The following is an 18,651-nucleotide window of genomic DNA, read 5'->3' as shown; positions in this document are numbered from 1 at the left end:
GCAGCTTTCCCTTACCCCTCCCAGCTTCTACGCTGCACGCAGGCGCAAATCACGGCCTCTTTCCTTCCACCCGCGCCCCCTCAAAGCTTCCCCTAGCAACAGGCTCAGGCACAGAGCTAAGGCGGGGCAAACGCATGCGCCTCAGCTTTCTCCACCATCAGTCGTCGGACCGCGCGCTGGGCTCCTCCCCCTGCAAGTCTACCCCAGCTACCCGCCTCCTCCCACCCAGGGTCCGCGTGGCGGGGCGCGCGCGCATTCTGGCTGGGTGGCTGCCTGGCTCCCGGGCACCGGCCTTAAGGAAAGAGGGGCGGGGCTGCTGCTTTGGGACCCCGCCCTCCCTGGCCCGGCGTCCCTACCGCGCCTGCGCGCTCCCGCCCGGTCTCCATCTTGGAATTGGGAGGAAGAGGGAGAGGGAGACCGGGACGAGACCGGGGCTGTGGTGCCGAGAGACGGAGAAGAGGAGAGGGAGAGAGGGCGCGGGGACCGTCATCAGCGCCTTAGCTACAGTCTTTCAGTAGTCCTCCGGAGAGAGGAGGGGGGAGGGAGGAGTCCAGGGCGGGAGTGGGGGCTGTCACTCTCGGACCCCGGCGTGAGTGGGGCCGTGCTGCCGGACGTCCTAGGGGTGGGCCCCCTGTAGGTGGCCGAAGATCTGGGGCTCAGGCCCTTGGGTCCCAAATTTCCGGGCTTGGCCCCTTGCTTCTCAGATACCCAGGTATCAGTCCTCATATTCCAGGTAGCTTGAACTCGAGTCCCAACCTCTCTAAACCTGGGTCTCTGTTTTATAGAATTTCAAATATCTTGGGGTTCAGGCCCCCGCGTGCACCACTATCCGGGGTTCATTCCCCAGGTGTTCAAATATCGGATTCATTTTATCCCCGTGCAAATATTCGGGGTTCATACCCCACAATCAAATCCGGGATTCAGCAACTGTCGCCCTCGAGTTGGGGGAGGACTGGACCGCGAGGTCAGATCAGGTTGTCACCCCCTCCCCTCCAGGGGAGGCTTCCCGGGTCCGCCCCTCAGGAAGGGCGAAAGCTGAGGAAGAGGTGGCAAGGGGAGAGGTCTCCTTGCCCCTCTCCCTGCTTGGCAGAGCCGCTGGAGGACTCCAGGCGGAAGCGGAGGCGCTGGGGCACCATAGTGACCCCTACCAGGTGAGACATGGGGTGCAGGGGCGCGGGTCCCTGTGTCTAGCACTGAAAAGAAAGGGTGATCCTTTCTGAGAAGCTAGGCCTGGATGGGCTCTCTCCTCAGGATGGGGAAGCCTGGCTGGTCAGTGGTCAGCCTCTGCCTAGCCTTGCCTTCTGTTGCCACCCTCTGCCACTTCCTCTTTCCTTCATTGTGCCTGGTTGATGGGGAACCCAGGTGGGTGACAGGGTCTTTGATGTCAGCAGGGGTCACGCCCTAGGGTGATTGAGCTAATCAGATGGGTTTGCAGCCTTCATGTCCTCTCACCCTGTTCACTTTGCCTCTCCCAGCCACCTCTTTTCCTCCATGATTCCCTTTTTCCTGCTCTGGGGTGTTGATTCCTATGCCTCTGAATCCCGTGGTGGGTCTGCTTATCTGCTTTTCAGGCTTGGTGTGGTTGGGTTTCTTGTCCTTGCAAAGAAGTGTGGGTGGGAGGGGGCGCTTGGCAATACTCCCCCAGCTACAGTTACCTTCTTTTCTGCCTCTTAATTATGATGGTATAATCTCATATATTTGTCAGTGGGTCTATCTTTACAAAGTATTTTTATACCCATTCTCATGTGAAACCACCACCATTCACCTTTATTGCTGTCTTCCCGTTTTACAGTTAAGAACATTGAGGCCCAGAGAGGTTGCCCAAGGTCACATAGTGTCAGAATGGGGATTTTTACCCAAGAACTCCATCAAGTTTTGCTCCCCTGATCTATACCTGTTTCTTGCTATCTCTTTTCTTCTGACCTGGGCTTGGCCAGGGATCCATAGGAGAATGAATTGAGGTGAGATTTAAAAATGGGAATGAAATGAGCTTCCTTTGCAGGAGGGCTATACTCAGGAGCTTTGCCTGATTGGAGGCTCTGGCTCCTGCCTCTGCCTTATGGATTTTTGTATATACTGTGACCTTCATCTTTACCCTGATCCCAGTCTTTGGCTTGGGTTTTTAAGAAGGCTCTCTGTTCTAATAAATGAGGGCCATAGTGGCTTCTCTTAACAGTTAAAGCCAAATCCCCCAAAGGATTAAAGCCTTGTGGCAACCCTGGGGTCAGAGAAGGAAAAATCCATATGTTGAGTGTCTGCACAGTGTTCCTAAGTATGAGATCTCATTAAAATCTCACAACAGTCCCATGCTGTAATCCATTTAATGTAAGAGAAGACCGAGAAGTATTAGGAACTTATTCAAAGCCCTGTTGCTGTACATTGCAGATGGGATGTGCTAGTGGTACAGCTTAAACACAGGCAGATTTGGTGTTCCTTGTCTGCAGGGCAGAGATAACGTTATTTGTCTTAAAGGGTGGTTGTGATTTAGCACAGATCTTAATGATTGCTCAAATGTTTGTTATTGTGAGGAAGAGGACCTGTGTGATGTTTTGCCAATGGCTGGCACCCCTTTCGTGTGGCCTGGGGTTTTGGATTAGCCGTCTTGGGCTCAGTGCTGGTAAAGAGGTCAGGAAGATTCCCTTGGCAAGTTGTGAGCACCTGCCTTTGCGTGTGGGTGTGCGGTGGGGTGAGAGATGCTTGGCACCATTGCTGGCAGAAGGGAGAAGGGGGCCTGCTTTGAGCAGCCTGGAAGCTGCTGAGGGCTGGGCTGAGGGCAATCAATCAATCTCCCAGGCTATTCTGAGCCCTCGGCACCCTGGGGGCCCACTGGAGAGTCAGGCTCCCTCCTTGCCCTCCAGCTTCCAGTTGGGCTGAGGAGACAAAATTAACAACACAACAGGAAACAATGCACGACAGAATATAATTACATGCTAAAATTGTTGGGTGCTTTTAAGTAACTAAAATTCTGCCCTGGGAGTCCAGCTCTGCTGAAGGCTTCTTTGTGCCTAAATCCTGATAAGTGTTTAGCTAGGAACTTCCCCTAGAAGCCCCTCTAAAGTCCTGGTTCTAATGCCCTCCAGGAACTCTCTTTGGGTGTTTGAGTACTCTGGGAACTTTCCCCAAAAGCTGGTCAGTGGAGGCTTCCTGCAGGAGGGTGGCTGAGCTTGGAGTGGCAAGCTGAGAAAATATTGAGCATGCAGGCTTGATAAGAAGAGAAGGTCCTATTCTCTGACCTTGGAGAATTCTTTTTTCCTCTCTGCCTCAGTGACTTCACCTGGGAAATGGTGATCCTGATCCTGCCCTGCTGGTTTCATAGGGCTGTTCTGAAAGCCTGGTGGTGGTGGTGGTGGTGGTAGACCAACTTTGGGCAAGTCCCTTAACCTTTCTGAGCCTGTTTCCTAATCTGTAAAAAAGGGGTAATGATAATACTTTCCTCATAAGGTTATGGCAAGGATTGAATGAGATGATGTGTGTGAGGTGTTTACTATCCATGCCCAGTAAATGTTGTTTGTACCCAGTAAATGCCTGTACTTGGGTGTGTTGCTCAAGCAGTTGGACTGGATAAGGGGGGCAATCCAGATCCCAGAGAGGCCCTCAAAGCCAGGTATCATTTATATTACTGTCTTTCCTGTTCTAGAACTCCTCCTTGCTGCAGTGTCTTCTACCCTTTTTTGAGAGTGAGTCTCCTGGCCCCCATGGGCCAGTCCCCATTTACAACAATGGCCGGATTTCCACCATCTCCGGCTTGGCTGTTTCCTGTTCTTTTTCAGGGTGTGAGAGGTTGAGGGAGGAGGGGGCCGCAACATCAAGGGGAAGAGGAAGGTACATGGAAATCAGTGGGGTTTGGGACTTGGGATAGGACATGTGGGGATCTGGCAGGGAGGCCTGTTTCTCTTTGAGGGAAAATAACAGGTATAGGGAAATGGAAACTTGTTGAGGGCTGAGAGTGGTGGTGAGGATGCTTAGCTTCCCAGAGTCTTCCTACCAGTTTTAGGGACTCCAGGGACCCGGCCCCCGTGATCTGGTTGCCAGGGCAACTTCATTTTTTTTTTTGGAGCTTTGATGTTCTTCCTAATCTCCCCTTGCCCTTCCTCAGCAGTGCCTCCCCCTCATCAGTGAATGAGGGGAGGAGAAAGCAGAAACTTGAGGGGGCTCCTTCCTCTTCCGGAAGACCCCGTCCTTGCTCTAAGATTCCCATCTCTATTCTCTAGGCCAGGCCCCACTCTCAGGGGCCCCAGGGGCCGCCATGCCAGCTGGGGGCCGGGCCGGGAGCCTGAAGGACCCAGATGTAGCTGAACTCTTCTTCAAGGATGACCCTGAAAAGCTCTTCTCTGACCTCCGGGAAATTGGCCATGGCAGCTTTGGAGCTGTGTACTTTGTGAGTGGGGTTTTGAGAGGGTAAAGCAGGGGAGAGGACTCTATTCTTAACTCTATAGACCTCTAGACAGCCTTCCTACGCCACTCTAACCTTCCCTGCCCTCTTCAACTCAGCCAGCAAGCCTTCTCTGCCTTGTGCTCAGTGGGGGTCTTCACTACCCTCTGGTCTGATTCTCTAGGCCCGGGATGTCCGGAATAGTGAGGTGGTGGCCATCAAGAAGATGTCCTATAGCGGAAAGCAATCAAATGAGGTGAGTCAGGCTCACTAAGACCATCTTGGTTGGGAGGGAACCCCAGTTGCAAGGTGCACACTGGGTGACCCCCTTCTACTCTGGCCTCTTCCTAGAAATGGCAGGACATCATCAAGGAGGTGCGGTTCTTACAGAAGCTCCGGCATCCCAATACCATTCAGTACCGGGGCTGTTACCTGAGGGAGCACACGGCTTGGGTGAGCTGGCTCTTGTACTCTGTCCTAATGTTTATCCCTACTCAGTCTTATCTTGTCCTGGTTCAGTCTAAGTGCGCCCTGTTCAAAGATCTTTGGAAGGAGAAAGTCTTTCCTGACTACTGTATTCTTAAGGCCAACCCTTGAGTAGCAGGATTGATCTAAAAGGAGAGGTTGGTCCAAGGAATGAAATAGACTGTTAGCAGCCAGAAAAGTGCATATGGGCTTGAGGAGGTAGAGATTGAATGGGGCTTTAAAGGGATCCAGATGGGAGTAGTGGTGAGTGTCTTGGGCTCTTTCTAGGAAAGGCCTGACTGTAGGATCTCTCCTACTGCCACCTCATTTTCTCTGGTTGCCCTTCCTCATGGGCTATTGCCTAAGTCAGAGATAGATAAGGAAGCTCTGTTTTGAATCTCTGCCTAAGGGAGCTGGGCCAGGAATGGTCAGGATTTTCTGATCTAATGCTTGCCCCTTCCTTAGCTGGTGATGGAATATTGCCTGGGCTCAGCTTCAGACCTTCTAGAAGGTAAGTGACAAGATAGCCAATATATGGGGATCAAAAAGAATAGAGAAGCTATAGGGGAGGGACAAAGGGAGTTTATTCCAGTCCTTAATGTGAGCTTCCTTAACTTGATATTTTCCCTCCCTCCCTCCCTCATCAGTGCACAAGAAGCCCCTTCAGGAGGTAGAAATTGCAGCTGTGACCCACGGAGCACTTCAGGGCCTGGCGTATCTGCACTCCCACAACATGATTCATAGGTATAGGAGTACTGACAGTGGCTGGGTACCATCATCTGACTGACACCACTCATTTTACTGGGTTATAGTCTTCTTCGAAACTGTTAAATCCCCTGTCTTGAGACACATTTCATCCCTGAACTTTGCCTCTGACAGGGATGTAAAGGCTGGAAACATCCTTCTCTCAGAGCCAGGCTTAGTGAAGCTGGGGGACTTTGGCTCTGCGTCCATCATGGCACCCGCCAACTCCTTTGTGGGCACCCCATACTGGTGAGTGAGAGTGGTGGTAAGTAGAGAAAGCTGGGGTGTTGGGGGTAAGTGTTGCTGGGGTGGTTTAAAGCCTTTCTGTCCTGACAATTCTCCCAGGATGGCTCCGGAAGTGATCCTGGCAATGGATGAGGGGCAGTATGATGGCAAAGTAGATGTCTGGTCCTTGGGGATAACCTGCATCGAGCTAGGTAAGGATGTCCTCCTGGCTGCTCCCTTATCCTCTTTCTTCTTGGCTCCTTTGTGTTATTATCCCTATCCTAGGAGGATGGGATCCCAAGGCCTTCCAAGCTTCTGTACATTTTGATTCTACCATGGATTCCTAATTCAAGCAACTCTCAAATTCTGCCAATTCTTCGACCTAAATATTTTGTAGTAGTCATCACTCCTTTGAGTGTGTGCTGTGTGGCATGCCCTGTGCTAGGTTCTGAGGACATGGTAGTGAATGAGGTTCCTGCCCTCATGGAACTTACATTTGAGTTGAGAAAGCCAGACATGTTTTCTCTTTGTGTGATGAAAGCTGAATAGTGAAGCTCCAGGAGTGGTACAGACATAAAACAATGGATTTGACCTAGTTTAGGGGCTGAGGAAGGCCTCCTTATAGAGATGTTTAAACAGACCCACAAGACAAATAATAGCTGCTGGAAGGGTAGAGGAAGAAGGTTCCAGAGCAGCATGTACAGGTAAGAGCAAGCACGGGCGACTGAAGCAATGTAATGCAGAAGAGTAAGAAGACTCAAGAATTAGGCCCAAGTGAGTTCATGAGCACTTATTAAAGCCATGTCAGGGTTCTCATCCCTGCATCCCACACTACTGAAGCAACCATTAAATGAGGTAAAAACTTCCAACTCATTGCCAGTTGTCCAAGAGTTGCTGTTAGTTGCTCTTACCAACAATTTCCTGGAGTGCTCTTTTCTACTACTGGTTTCTTCTCCCTTTTAGTCTGTCTTGAATATGGGTGCCAGAGAGATTTGCCTAAGCTCAGTGCAGTCATTTCACTCCCTACTCAGCCATCAGTGGCTCCTCATTGCCTGCAAGACTGAAGCCAGTGGGGATCATTGATGGGGTCCTTCCTTACACCAGACAAGGGGCTCTGCTCCTAGAAGCTGGCTCTCTCCTTCACAGGATCTATCCCCTGGTTGTGAAATTTCCCACTTTCTTGCCTTGGTTTATATCAAGCCCTGTGCCTGAGATCAGATATTTGGATGTGCCATTTCCCTCCATTTCCATAGTCCATTTACTATTTGCGGCCGGGGTCAGTGGGTCATAGAAACAGGTCACATAGAAGACAAAGCTAGATCAATTCATTGTATTCCTACCTTTTGGTAGAGACATGGATCCAGAGAAATAGTTCTACTGTTGGTGGGGCGGGAACCACATCAAGTCTAATTATAAGTGGCATACTTAGTATCAGAGAAGCATTGTGGAAGAAGGTATGGCACACTAGAAACTGGCATTCCCATAGGAGGAAGGCTTAGCTCCAGCTCATTGTAAATGTAGGAATGTAGACTCAGTTTCACCAGGTCATATTTTTTAAGAGAAATTTAGATTATTATTGAGGTATTATTTGCAATTAATTTTTAAAAATCACTGTTAAGGCCAAAAGCATAAATAACAAAACATTTTTCTGGGTCACAATTTCTGATGTAAAGTCTACCTCCCAACATCCCTTTTTCCAAAAGACATTCCCTGAATTCCCTTGGAAGGTACTAGCTCAAAGGCCCATTACACTGTCAACCTTCCAGACGTTCACCTTTTTCTCCCTTACTCTAGTTAACACCTTTAACTCAGTGTTACTTGTTCAGTTCTAATTAAATTCTAATTAATTTTTAGATTGGAAGTTCCTTGAAGGCAAGGAAGTTCCTTGAAGACCTGAATCTTGTATTTTCTTATCTTCCTGTACCATAATAGTTAGCAAGTTTTTTGTTCTTATTTGGTATCCAGTAAGTATTAGTGGGCCAATAAGTGAATGGGCTCCCTTCTGCCTGTTTTTGGTGCTTTTGTGTAGGTTATTTTCTTTTATCCCTGCTCCACCCGTGTGCAACACAGAGGATGAGTGTTGGATTTTACAGATGAAGGTATTGAGACTGAATAGGATTATGGGCATTGCTCAAGGCCATGTAGCAAGAGAACTGGGATTTGACCCCATGTTCTCTGTGTTCTCCTTTGCTCACATGCCATTTCTCACCTTCTACCCCTTGACCTTTTTCTAGCGGAACGGAAACCACCACTGTTTAACATGAATGCGATGAGTGCCTTATACCACATTGCACAGAATGAGTCCCCCGTGCTCCAGTCAGGACACTGGTGAGGACTGGGATTCCTGGGCCCAGGGGTTAACCATGGAGTTAGGCTGCCTGGCTTATGCCCTCCTTACCTGTCTTCCATTTTCTCTGACATCTAGGTCTGAGTACTTCCGGAATTTTGTTGACTCCTGTCTTCAGAAAATCCCTCAAGACAGACCAACCTCAGAGGTTCTTCTGAAGGTGAGTGTTTGCTGGCCTACAGTATTCTAGAACTGTAGCTTGGTAGAGCCGCAGAAACCCTTAGTGAAATGAGTGGTTCCCAGTTCTTCCTCTATCAAGAACTTTTTTTATGAGTTTCCACTTCAGCCCCTATACCTGATAGACTTTCTGTTTTGTAAGATTTTGTCTTCCTTAATTTATGAAGTAATAAAGTTTATTAACTAATACCTTAATTTATTAAATAATAATTTGTTTTTCCATCTTTTATTAATCAAAGATGTATATAATTGCCAACCAGAGCTTCTGGTCAGCATGCGATAACAAGGGTTACCACACTGATCTGTTCTAATTCAAATCCAAAGCCCGTGTAGCCTTATCATGGGTAAATGTATGATTTCCCTTAGGTTTTGAATTGGCAAAATTAGTGGGGCCTCTTTGCTTTCACAGATCTAGGGGAACCTTAGTAGCCCTACTTGGGAACTGACTTAGACTATCTAGTTTGACCTACTTGTTTTATAGTTGTGAGAAACTTTATGAGGCCTAAAGAGACCTTGTCACATGTCTAAGGTTTCATAGCATTTTGATTATTGGAGCTGGACTAGAATCCGGATCTCTTGACTTACCTATCAGCCATTCCTGGAGGAACTCGAGACTGGAGAGTAGACTGGGTGGTGGAGAAAATTGTTGGAGGAGGAGCAGTTGAGACAAGGCCAGCATCATCCCTTAGTGGGTATGGGCCTCGGGGCAGAGGAAATGCCAAGAACCATGGCTTATGGGGGAGTTAGCAGCAGCCCTCAGTGTTCTCTTTCCCCAGCACCGCTTTGTGCTCCGGGAGCGGCCACCTACAGTCATCATGGACCTAATCCAGAGGACTAAGGATGCTGTGCGGGAACTGGACAACCTGCAGTACCGCAAGATGAAGAAGATACTGTTCCAAGAGGCACCTAATGGCCCTGGCACTGAGGCCCCAGAAGAAGAGGAGGTGACCCAACTTGCCCTGCCACCTTCCTTAAACCCCATGCTGGGCTTAGTCCCACTTCCCCACCTTTCTTCAGACCCTCTGTCTCCTTGTGCTACCTCCATGCACACTCCCTTTGTCCTTCCCCTTCCCTGCCCAACAGCCCACGCCCTGTTCACAGGAAGCAGAGCCCTACATGCACCGGGCGGGGACACTGACCAGTCTAGAGAGTAGCCACTCAGTGCCTAGCATGTCCATCAGCGCCTCCAGCCAGAGCAGCTCAGTCAACAGCCTAGCAGATGCCTCAGACAATGAGGAGGATGAGGAAGAGGAGGAAGAAGAAGAGGAGGAAGAGGAAGGCCCTGAAGCCCGAGAGATGGCCATGATGCAGGAGGGGGAACACACAGTCACCTCCCACAGCTCCATCATCCACAGGTTGCCGGTATGTAGCAGGCCTGAGGGACAAGTGGCTGAGTTCCCAGCTCTTCCTCTCTCAGCCTGATTGCTCCTCCTTTCTAAGTTTGAACAAGTCCCCTCTGATAACTCTCTTTGGGCCCAGTGTCTTCTGAACCTCAGCTATCCTTTCCACCTTACACTCCTCTAGGGCTCTGATAACCTGTATGATGACCCCTACCAGCCAGAGATAACCCCAGGCCCGCTCCAGCCACCTGCAGCCCCTGCTCCCACCTCCACCACCTCTTCTGCCCGCCGCCGAGCCTATTGCCGCAACCGGGACCACTTTGCCACCATCCGTACTGCCTCCCTGGTAAGTGTGGCCATCCTCACTCATCTGGTTCACTGTCCTTTTATCTATCACCTGGATGTTTCAAATTAAGCCCAGCAATGACTGTTCCTTGTGTCCTATGATTAAATGCAGATTCTACTCTCTATTACTGTCTCTTGCCTTCTCTCGTTGACTCTTCTGCTCTCTTCTACCTGCACACTGTTTTGGTCCCATTACCCAGTCTGGGTATTCATAGCTTAGCAAACTCTTACTTCCATTTTTTGTGGCCTGGCTGAATTAACATCTGGGGGTGTTCCCAGGCTTTATTAGCCAGTCAAACGCTTCATGCCCTTATTCACAGTCACATCCAACCTGCTGTGGTACTCCTGAAAGGTGTTATGCTAGCTTGATGAATTTCTGCCACAGAGGGAAGGTGGATCTGCTTCACTTCGGTGATTGGCTGCCAGGCCCACCCATACCCCTGCATTTAATGTTTCCTGTTGTCCTGGAGAGAGAGGGTCAGATCCCATTTGGGAAATGAGCCACTGTGGCTCAGAGGTGCTGCTTCCCTGCGCACCTGTGGTGGGTCTCAAATCCTATTAGAAAAACCTTGGTCCTCTCCTAAAGTCAATTCATGGCAATCTTTATCACAGTTCACAGGATAAGATGTTAGAGTTTTCATAAAACCTAGCTTTTCATTCATGCCTTTAATAAACCTTTGGATCATATTCCCTTGAAGCTTAATTTAAGTACTGATAATCCCCTTAGAGGCCAGCCAGTCGGTAGATCTGATATGTTCTTATATCCTCTCCCTGTGGCTGGTGATTCAGCTCCTGGAGTGCTTGTTGTTTTATGAGACCATACAGAGAGGTCTGTGACTTTCAAGGTCTTGGCCAACTAACAGAGCAGTTGAGGATGGGACCAGAGGTCAAACTTTGGAGAAGACATTCAGGACCAGTATTCCTGTTCCAGCATCTCAGGACCCATATCCCAGCTTAGCTCCTGGGACCATAGTTGGCTCCTTGTGTTGCTGAAGGTTAAGATGCCAATACTTCATATTCCCAAGAATTTGAGATGCTTTCCCTGTGTATCAAATTTGTCTACACAGCCCCCTGAAAGGATGTGTTATTGCCCCATGTAGCAGATAAGGTAAGAATGCTTTGAGAAGTTAACCTGCTTGAGATCATATGGTTGATAAATGGCAGAACTGGGATTTGAGCCCAGGTCTGTGTTATTCTGTGTTGTTTTATTTTTAAGTTTTGAGAACAGGGTCTCACTAAGTTGCTGAGGCTGTCCTTTAATTTGCCATCCTCCTGCCCCAGCCTCCATACTCCACCTAGCTGTCTTATTCATTTTTTTGAACTAATTTTAATTGTTCATGTTTTTGTGGGAGGCCCTGTGCCTTTTATCATATGATCTCACTAACCCATGAGTTGATAATGTCTCCATTATCCGGTTGAGGAAACAGCTGAGAGAAGCTAAGTGTGAGGAAGGTACTCAATGAGAACAAATCCAGTGAGTCTGAAATCCATGATCTTCCTGGGAGCATGAAGGTGATGGGGCCGGGGCTGGCCCCCACTTATTCTCTCTCCCACCCAGGTCAGCCGTCAGATCCAGGAGCATGAGCAGGACTCAGCCCTGCGGGAGCAGCTGAGTGGCTACAAGCGGATGCGGCGGCAGCACCAGAAGCAGCTGTTGGCCCTGGAGTCCCGGCTGAGGGGTGAACGTGAGGAGCACAGTGCACGGCTGCAGAGGGAACTCGAGGCACAGCGGGCTGGCTTTGGAGCTGAGGCTGAAAAGCTGGCCCGGCGGCACCAGGCCATTGGTGAGAAGGAGGCACGAGCTGCCCAGGCTGAGGAACGAAAGTTCCAGCAGCACATCCTTGGACAGCAGAAGAAAGAGCTAGCTGCCCTGCTGGAGGCACAGAAGCGCACCTACAAGCTTCGGAAGGAACAGCTAAAGGAGGTGGGCTAGGACTGCCACAGTGGGCAGGCTGATGGCAGGCCAAGTGGGCAGGCAGGCTAACTGTGACCCTGCTCTCCTATTGATCTCACCCAGGAGCTCCAGGAGAACCCCAGCACACCCAAGCGGGAGAAGGCCGAGTGGCTGCTGCGGCAGAAGGAGCAGCTACAACAGTGCCAGGCAGAGGAGGAAGCAGGGCTGCTAAGGCGACAGCGCCAATACTTTGAGCTGCAGTGTCGACAGTACAAGCGCAAGATGCTACTGGCCCGTCACAGCCTGGACCAGGACCTGTTGCGAGAGGTAGGGTACCCCACCTGCCCTTCCTCTCTAGCCCAGTCATGATTCCCAGAACCTCTCCTTTTCCATTTGCCACTCTTGAGTCTTCTTCCCCCTCTGCCCTCATGGTGCTGTGGGTTAGCTTCTCTTTAGTACTCCTCTTGCTTTCCATCCCCACAGATCCTACTATAATGTCCTTAGGTCTGTGTTCCCAGATCAGACAAGAGCTGACAGCCCTCATCTTTACCCTACTCCCAGCTCCCTGTGCCAGGCAGTGCTGGGCTTTTACTTCCTGAACACCAGCAAGGTTCCTTGACCAGGCCCTGGGCCCTGCCTCCCTTCTGCCTCAGGACTTGAACAAGAAACAGACACAGAAGGACTTGGAGTGTGCGCTGCTGCTGCGGCAGCATGAGGCCACCCGAGAGCTGGAGCTACGGCAGCTCCAAGCCGTCCAGCGCACACGGGCTGAGCTTACCCGCCTACAGCATCAGACAGAACTGGGCAACCAACTGGAGTATAACAAGCGACGTGAGCAAGAATTGCGGCAGAAGCATGCAGCCCAGGTTCGCCAGCAACCCAAGAGCCTCAAAGTACGTGCAGGCCAGCGCCCCCCTGGCCTCCCCATTACTGGGGCTCTGGGACCACCCAGCACAGGCACCCCTAGTCAAGAGCAGCCCTGCTCATCTGGCCAGGAGGCAGTCCTGGACCAAAGGATTCTGGGAGAGGAGGAGGAAGCAATGCCAGAGAGAACGATTCTGGGAAAGGAAGGGGCCACCTTGGAGCCAGAGGAGCAGAGGATTTTGGGGGAAGAATCAGGAACCCTTAGTCCTAGTCAACAAAAACATAGGAGTCCAGTTAATGAGGAATATTGGGATCTGCCTGAGGAGGAGATAGAGGAGCTTAGAGTCCCCTCACTGACATCCCAGGAGAGAAGCATTATTGGCCAGGAGGAGGCTGGGGCGTGGGGGCTGTGGGGGAAGGAGGATGGGAGCCTTCTGGATGAGGAGTTTGAGCTAGGCTGGGTCCAGGGCCCAGCACTCACTCCAGTCCCTGAGGAGGAGGAGGAGGAGGAAGAGGGCGCTCCAGTTGGAACCCCTAGGGATCCTGGAGATGGCTGTCCTTCCCCAGACATCCCTCCAGAGCCTCCTCCACCACACCTGAGGCCTGGCCCTGCTAGCCAGCTCCCTGGACTCCTGTCCCACGGCCTCCTGGCTGGCCTCTCCTTTGCAGTGGGGTCCTCCTCTGGCCTCCTGCCCTTACTGCTACTACTTCTACTCCCACTGTTGGCAGCCCAGGGGGGAGGTGGCCTGCAAGCAGCTCTGCTGGCCCTTGAGGTGGGCCTGGTGGGCCTAGGGGCCTCTTACCTGCTCCTTTGTACAGCCCTGCACCTGCCCCCCAGTCTGTTCCTACTCCTGGCCCAGGGAACTGCACTAGGGGCTGTTCTGGGCTTGAGCTGGCGCCGAGGCCTTATGGGTGTGCCTCTGGGCCTTGGGGCTGCCTGGCTCCTAGCTTGGCCAGGCCTGGCTCTACCTCTTGCAGCTATGGCAGCTGGGGGCAAGTGGGTACGGCAGCAGGGCCCCCGGATGCGCCGGGGCATCTCTCGTCTTTGGTTGCGGGTTCTGCTGCGCCTGTCGCCCATGGCCTTCCGGGCCCTACAGGGCTGTGGGGCTGTGGGGGACCGGGGCCTATTTGCACTCTACCCCAAGACCAACAAGGATGGCTTCCGCAGCCGTCTGCCTATCCCTGGGCCTCGGAAGGGCAATCCCCGCACTGCTCAGCACCCACTAGCACTGTTGGCAAAGGTCTGGGCTCTGTGCAAGGGCTGGAACTGGCGCCTAGCACGGGCCAGCCAGGGTTTAGCCTCCCGCCTGCCTCCCTGGGCCATCCACACACTGGCCAGCTGGGGACTACTTCGGGGTGAAAGGCCCAGTCGGATCCCTCGGCTGCTACCACGCAGCCAACGCAGATTTGGGCCCCCTGCCTCCCGCCAGCCACCTCCAAGCACTCTAGCTGGGCGGAGATCCCGGACCCGCCAGTTCCGGGCCCTGCCTCCTTGGAGGTAACCAACTGCAGCCCAAATCTAGAGCATCAAGCACTTTATCTCCCACAACTCAGTGACGTTTCTCCAGTTCCCAGTCCTTCCCTCCCTTCACCTCCTCCTTCAGTATGTTCCCTCCTTCCCCTAAGCCCAGCCCTTTGACCTCTAGACAAGCAGCCAGCCTCCACTGCAGAGTCCAGAAGTCACACTTTGTGTTTTGCCCCCCTAAGTTATTGCTGTGCTCCCGCTGTGTGTGTGCTCATCCTCACCCTCATTAACGCAGGCCTGGGGCCAGGGGTGGCGCTGGGTGGGAAGAGTCATGTTTTTTTTGTTTTTGTTTTTGTTTTTTTTTCTCCTCTTTGATTTTGTTTTTCTGTCTCCCTTCCAACCTGTCCCCTTCCCCCACCAAAAAAAAAAAAAAGAAGAAGAAGAAAAAAAAAAGACAAACACAAATAAAATATCTGAGCGGAACTATACCTTTGGCCCAGGCTGCCTCTGTCTGCTTTGTCCTGCCGCCTAGCCTCCCTGGTTTGCCCCCAATCTGGACCCTTGGCCCCCAGCTCCATGACCTCTTCACCCCATCTACGTTATCTCAAACCCTTTCACTCTTCAGCCTCATCCTCTCTGCCTCATAGCTTCATTGCACCATGACCACCACCAGCCCTGGGCTCTGGGCTCTGGGCTCTGGGCCCCTGAGGAACTTCCACGGAACTTGTTGGTCCCATAGTTCTCCTGTTTGTGGGTCCCTTCCAGAGAGCCCTTAGGGTCCAGGTCCTTTGGTCATCTTGTTCCCTGCCTTTTCTCCCAACCCACTGCCTACATGTTCCCTTCTGTTCGGGAGCTGCATCTCTCTCCTGCATCGGGCATTAGCCTAGAGGGCTGGGGGATGGTGCTGGAAACCCTCCACAGTTGAGGGTGGTGAGCCGAGGGGCCAGGCAGAGCTGTGTGGGCTCTGGGACTGGGATTGGTTGTGGGCTTGGAATGGGACCTGAATGCATAGGGGCTGGGCTGGAATGTGGATCTGGTCAGGTGGCAGCTGCTGGCCTGTTGAACTTGTCAGGCCCTTTCTGGTCATCTCCCTTTCCCCTTTCCCTTCTGTGGCTCAAAACGGAGTAGTCCCAGTCCCTTCTATCCATTTCTCTGCTCAGTGCTTCTCCTTTCCTTCCTTCTCTCTTGAGGTGCTGGACCTGGGACCTCCTGTCTGTTCTTAGTTGTGTTGCCATCTCCTGTGGGTGTTTTATGTTACTCAGTCTCATTCCTTTGCACATTCTTGTATTTGCTCACAAGCTGTCCCAAAGTCACGTTTTCTCCCTCTGCATGGTCAAAGCTGCTTTTGTGCACTCAGTCCTCTAAAGATTCCCTGTCTGCGAACTCTGACATTCCTCTTGGTTTCCACCCAACTCTGGACGAGCTCTTGAAACCTGCCTTGTTTTCTCCACATCTCTTGCCCGTTGAGACCTTCCTGATTTCTCTCAATACAATCCCATCTCTCCATGTCTGTCTGTATACAGCTCCCCCCGCCCCCTCTGTCTAACATGTTTTCTGTTTCTCTCCCTCTCCCTGTCTCTGCTTCTGTCTCCTCTCCTCCTTCTCTTCTCCCCCTTTCCCCTGGTTATTCCTCCTTTTTCTCCTCCTCTCCCCTCTCCCTGTCCCCATTTCCCCTTGATCCATCCACTGCACAGTCTAAGGAGCTGCAGATCAAGAAGCAGTTCCAGGAGACGTGTAAGATCCAGACTCGGCAGTACAAGGCTCTGCGGGCACACTTGCTGGAGACTACGCCCAAAGCTCAGCACAAGAGCCTCCTTAAGCGGCTCAAGGAAGAACAGACCCGAAAGCTGGCGATCTTGGCCGAGCAGTATGACCAGTCCATCTCAGAGATGCTCAGCTCACAGGCGGTGAGGCCTGGGGGCCTGGGAGGGAGCACAGTAGAGGCTGGCCTATTTCCAGCTTAGTTATGGGCAATGGAAGGTAGGAGGTGTAAACAGAGCTGGGGCTTTGTGTACATGGGAAACCTGGATACTCTTAGGTTTGTAAGTTTACTGTTTGTAAACTCCACTAACAATGGTTTATGTTATTTCATATTCTTCTCAATGGTTTTATTTCTTTTAGTATTTTCTTAAGGTCTTAACAAAGCCATCCTGCCTACTCTACCAAGAACCACCAAGGAAAATGGCTCTGATTTTTTCCTGGGCCTGAGTTAATTTAATGTGTACACAAGGAGCAATTTACCATGAGTGTGGCCCTCAGGCCAATTAGTCAAACTTCAGTTTTGGAAGGTTGCTGTTCTAAAAACTGACCCCACACAACACTGGAGTGGGGCTGCTTAAAACGCACATGAAGTGCAAAGAATCGGTGCCCCATTCTGTCACCCAGTCCCACCTCTCAGAGATAACTTATTAATGATTAAGTGTATTTAGATTTTTTCCAATGCATTTTTGGAAAATTATATACATACTTTAACCAAATGGAATCAATTTACATACAGTTCTCTAACCTCTTTTGTCCACTTAATATTTCTTGGACATCTTTCCATGTCAGTACACATCTCATTTTTTTTTTTTTTTTTTTACAGTGTAGAATTTTCCATGGTATGGCTGTACCATAATTTATTTAACCCATCCCTTATTGGTGGACATTTAGGTTGTTTCCAGTATTTTGCTATCACAACGCTTCCGTGAACATCTCGAGCACATGTGCAAGTATACCTGGGGGATAGATTCCTGCAAGTGTAATTGCTGTGCACAGGGTATGACCATCTTCCATTTTGATAGATGTTGAGACCGCTGCTTCTTGCAACCTTAGGGCCCAGGCCTACCTGGGGCAGGGGAGGATTTTGGGGGTGGGAGAGGAGGTCCCTAAAACTCGTTCTCCCTATCCTCCAGCTCCGGCTTGATGAGACCCAAGAGGCAGAGTTCCAGGCTCTTCGGCAGCAGCTTCAACAGGAGCTGGAGCTGCTCAATGCTTACCAGAGTAAGATCAAGATCCGCACAGAGAGCCAGCATGAGAGGGAGCTGCGGGAACTGGAGCAGAGAGTAGCTCTGAGGCGGGCATTGCTGGAGCAACGGGTAAGGGGCTTGGCCTCCAGGATGCGGTAGGGAGGGCAGGCTCCCTACTCTGGGACTCTAACCCCTGTTCTGGGTGCCCCAGGTGGAAGAAGAGCTGCTGGCCCTGCAGACAGGGCGCTCCGAGCGAATCCGGAGTTTGCTCGAGCGGCAGGCCCGTGAGATCGAGGCCTTCGATGCTGAGAGCATGAGGCTGGGCTTCTCCAGTATGGCTCTGGGGGGCATCCCAGCTGAGGCTGCTGCCCAGGGCTATCCAGCTCCACCCCCTGCCCCTGCCTGGCCCTCCCGCCCAGTTCCTCGCTCAGGGGCACACTGGAGCCATGGCCCTCCTCCACCAGGCATGCCCCCGCCAGCCTGGCGTCAGCCGTCGCTACTGGCTCCTCCAGGTCCCCCAAACTGGCTGGGGCCCCCAACACAGAGTGGAACACCCCGTGGTGGAGCCCTGCTGCTGCTAAGAAACAGCCCCCAGCCCTTGCGGCGGGCAGCCTCAGGGGGCTGTGGCAGTGAGAACGTGGGCCCCCCTGCTGCGGCAGTGCCTGGTCCTCTGAGTCGCAGCACCAGTGTTGCTTCCCACATCCTCAACGGTTCCTCCCACTTCTACTCCTGAAGTGCAGAGTGAATGAGCAGAGGAGTGGGGCAAGGGCAGGGGTGGGCAGAGCCTGATCCTGGCAGGCAGTAAGCTTGAGGCCCACCCAAGGGTGGTGGGGACATGATGTTGGCTCCAGCTCCCCTCAAACCTCCTCATCTCATGAGCTTCTTGGGGCTGGCCAGTGGCCCCAGGCCAGCTTGGGTATCAGTGCCCCAAGGCTGACCGGGAGCCCTGCTTCCCCACCATGGTGCCAGGGTCTCCCTCCATCACCGCCTGGGAAAGGAGGGAGATGTGCGTGTCAAATATTCATCTAGTCCCCTGGGGGAGGGGAAGGGTGGGTCTAGATATATTATATTCAGAGAACTATACTACCCTTGCAATGGGGCCATGGACTGGGGACGACAGGGCCCCCAGACCTGGGAAGTGGCAGAGTGGGTCTGGGACCCGAAGCGGGGAGAATAGGAGGCAAGGCCTTCCTTGGAAAGAAGGATCAAGATGGGGTCTTGGGGTCAGGATGCCTGGGTCTCTCCATTCCCCCGTTGCTGTCTGACGTCCTGTGCCGTCTTGTCCTGTTTTTTTTTTTTTTTAATTGGGGTCAGGGCTGGGGCGGGGGAACAAGGGAAGGACCTTGAAAAGGGCTGCTCCTGGGCCTGGGGGCAGTCATGGGAGCCCCTCTCAGCTGTGGGGCTGGCACAGAGCCCCAGGGCAAGCTTTTAATAAACTGTTGGTTATTCTAACAGATCCCAGGAC

The 18,651-nt window shown here is 51.9% G+C and overlaps 1 protein-coding gene across 5 annotated transcripts; it reads left to right on the top strand.

Moving 5' to 3' along the window:
* The first annotated feature begins 105 nt into the window (after positions 1 to 105).
* Taok2 (TAO kinase 2) lies at positions 106 to 18,642 on the top strand. 5 transcript variants are annotated; one of them, XM_015491270.2, is made up of 19 exons: positions 106 to 1,151; positions 4,212 to 4,378; positions 4,557 to 4,628; positions 4,724 to 4,825; positions 5,303 to 5,348; positions 5,485 to 5,581; positions 5,717 to 5,830; positions 5,927 to 6,018; positions 8,041 to 8,134; positions 8,232 to 8,313; positions 9,107 to 9,274; positions 9,414 to 9,692; positions 9,855 to 10,016; positions 11,574 to 11,939; positions 12,033 to 12,236; positions 12,563 to 12,802; positions 15,933 to 16,145; positions 17,133 to 17,315; positions 17,398 to 18,642. In XM_015491270.2, the coding sequence occupies exons 2-19, from the start codon at positions 4,247 to 4,249 to the stop codon at positions 17,917 to 17,919; spliced, it is 3,168 nt and encodes a 1,055-aa protein (XP_015346756.1). In that variant the 5' UTR covers positions 106 to 1,151; positions 4,212 to 4,246; the 3' UTR covers positions 17,920 to 18,642. The 5 variants fall into 5 exon arrangements, with proteins under 5 accessions (XP_015346756.1, XP_015346759.1, XP_015346754.1 ...); XM_015491273.2 differs by lacking the exon at positions 17,398 to 18,642 and adding an exon at positions 16,891 to 16,996 and having other exon boundaries at positions 375 to 1,151; positions 17,133 to 17,275; XM_015491271.2 differs by having other exon boundaries at positions 380 to 1,151; positions 9,432 to 9,692.
* The last annotated feature ends 9 nt before the right edge of the window (positions 18,643 to 18,651 follow it).

The sequence above is a fragment of the Marmota marmota genome, unplaced genomic scaffold, assembly GCF_001458135.2.
Source record: "Marmota marmota marmota unplaced genomic scaffold, marMar, whole genome shotgun sequence".
Taxonomy (NCBI): domain Eukaryota; kingdom Metazoa; phylum Chordata; class Mammalia; order Rodentia; family Sciuridae; genus Marmota; species Marmota marmota.
This window is presented reverse-complemented; position numbering and strand designations above follow the sequence as displayed.

Bases quoted from the DNA above. Each gene is read 5' to 3' on its own strand.
- Taok2 (XM_015491268.2), top strand. From the start codon at position 4,247: ATGCCAGCTGGGGGCCGGGCCGGGAGCCTGAAGGACCCAGATGTAGCT. The intron at 4,379-4,556 runs GTGAGTGGGGTT...CTGATTCTCTAG, and splicing joins GCTTTGGAGCTGTGTACTTT to GCCCGGGATGTCCGGAATAG. The intron at 5,582-5,716 runs GTATAGGAGTAC...TGCCTCTGACAG, and splicing joins TCCCACAACATGATTCATAG to GGATGTAAAGGCTGGAAACA.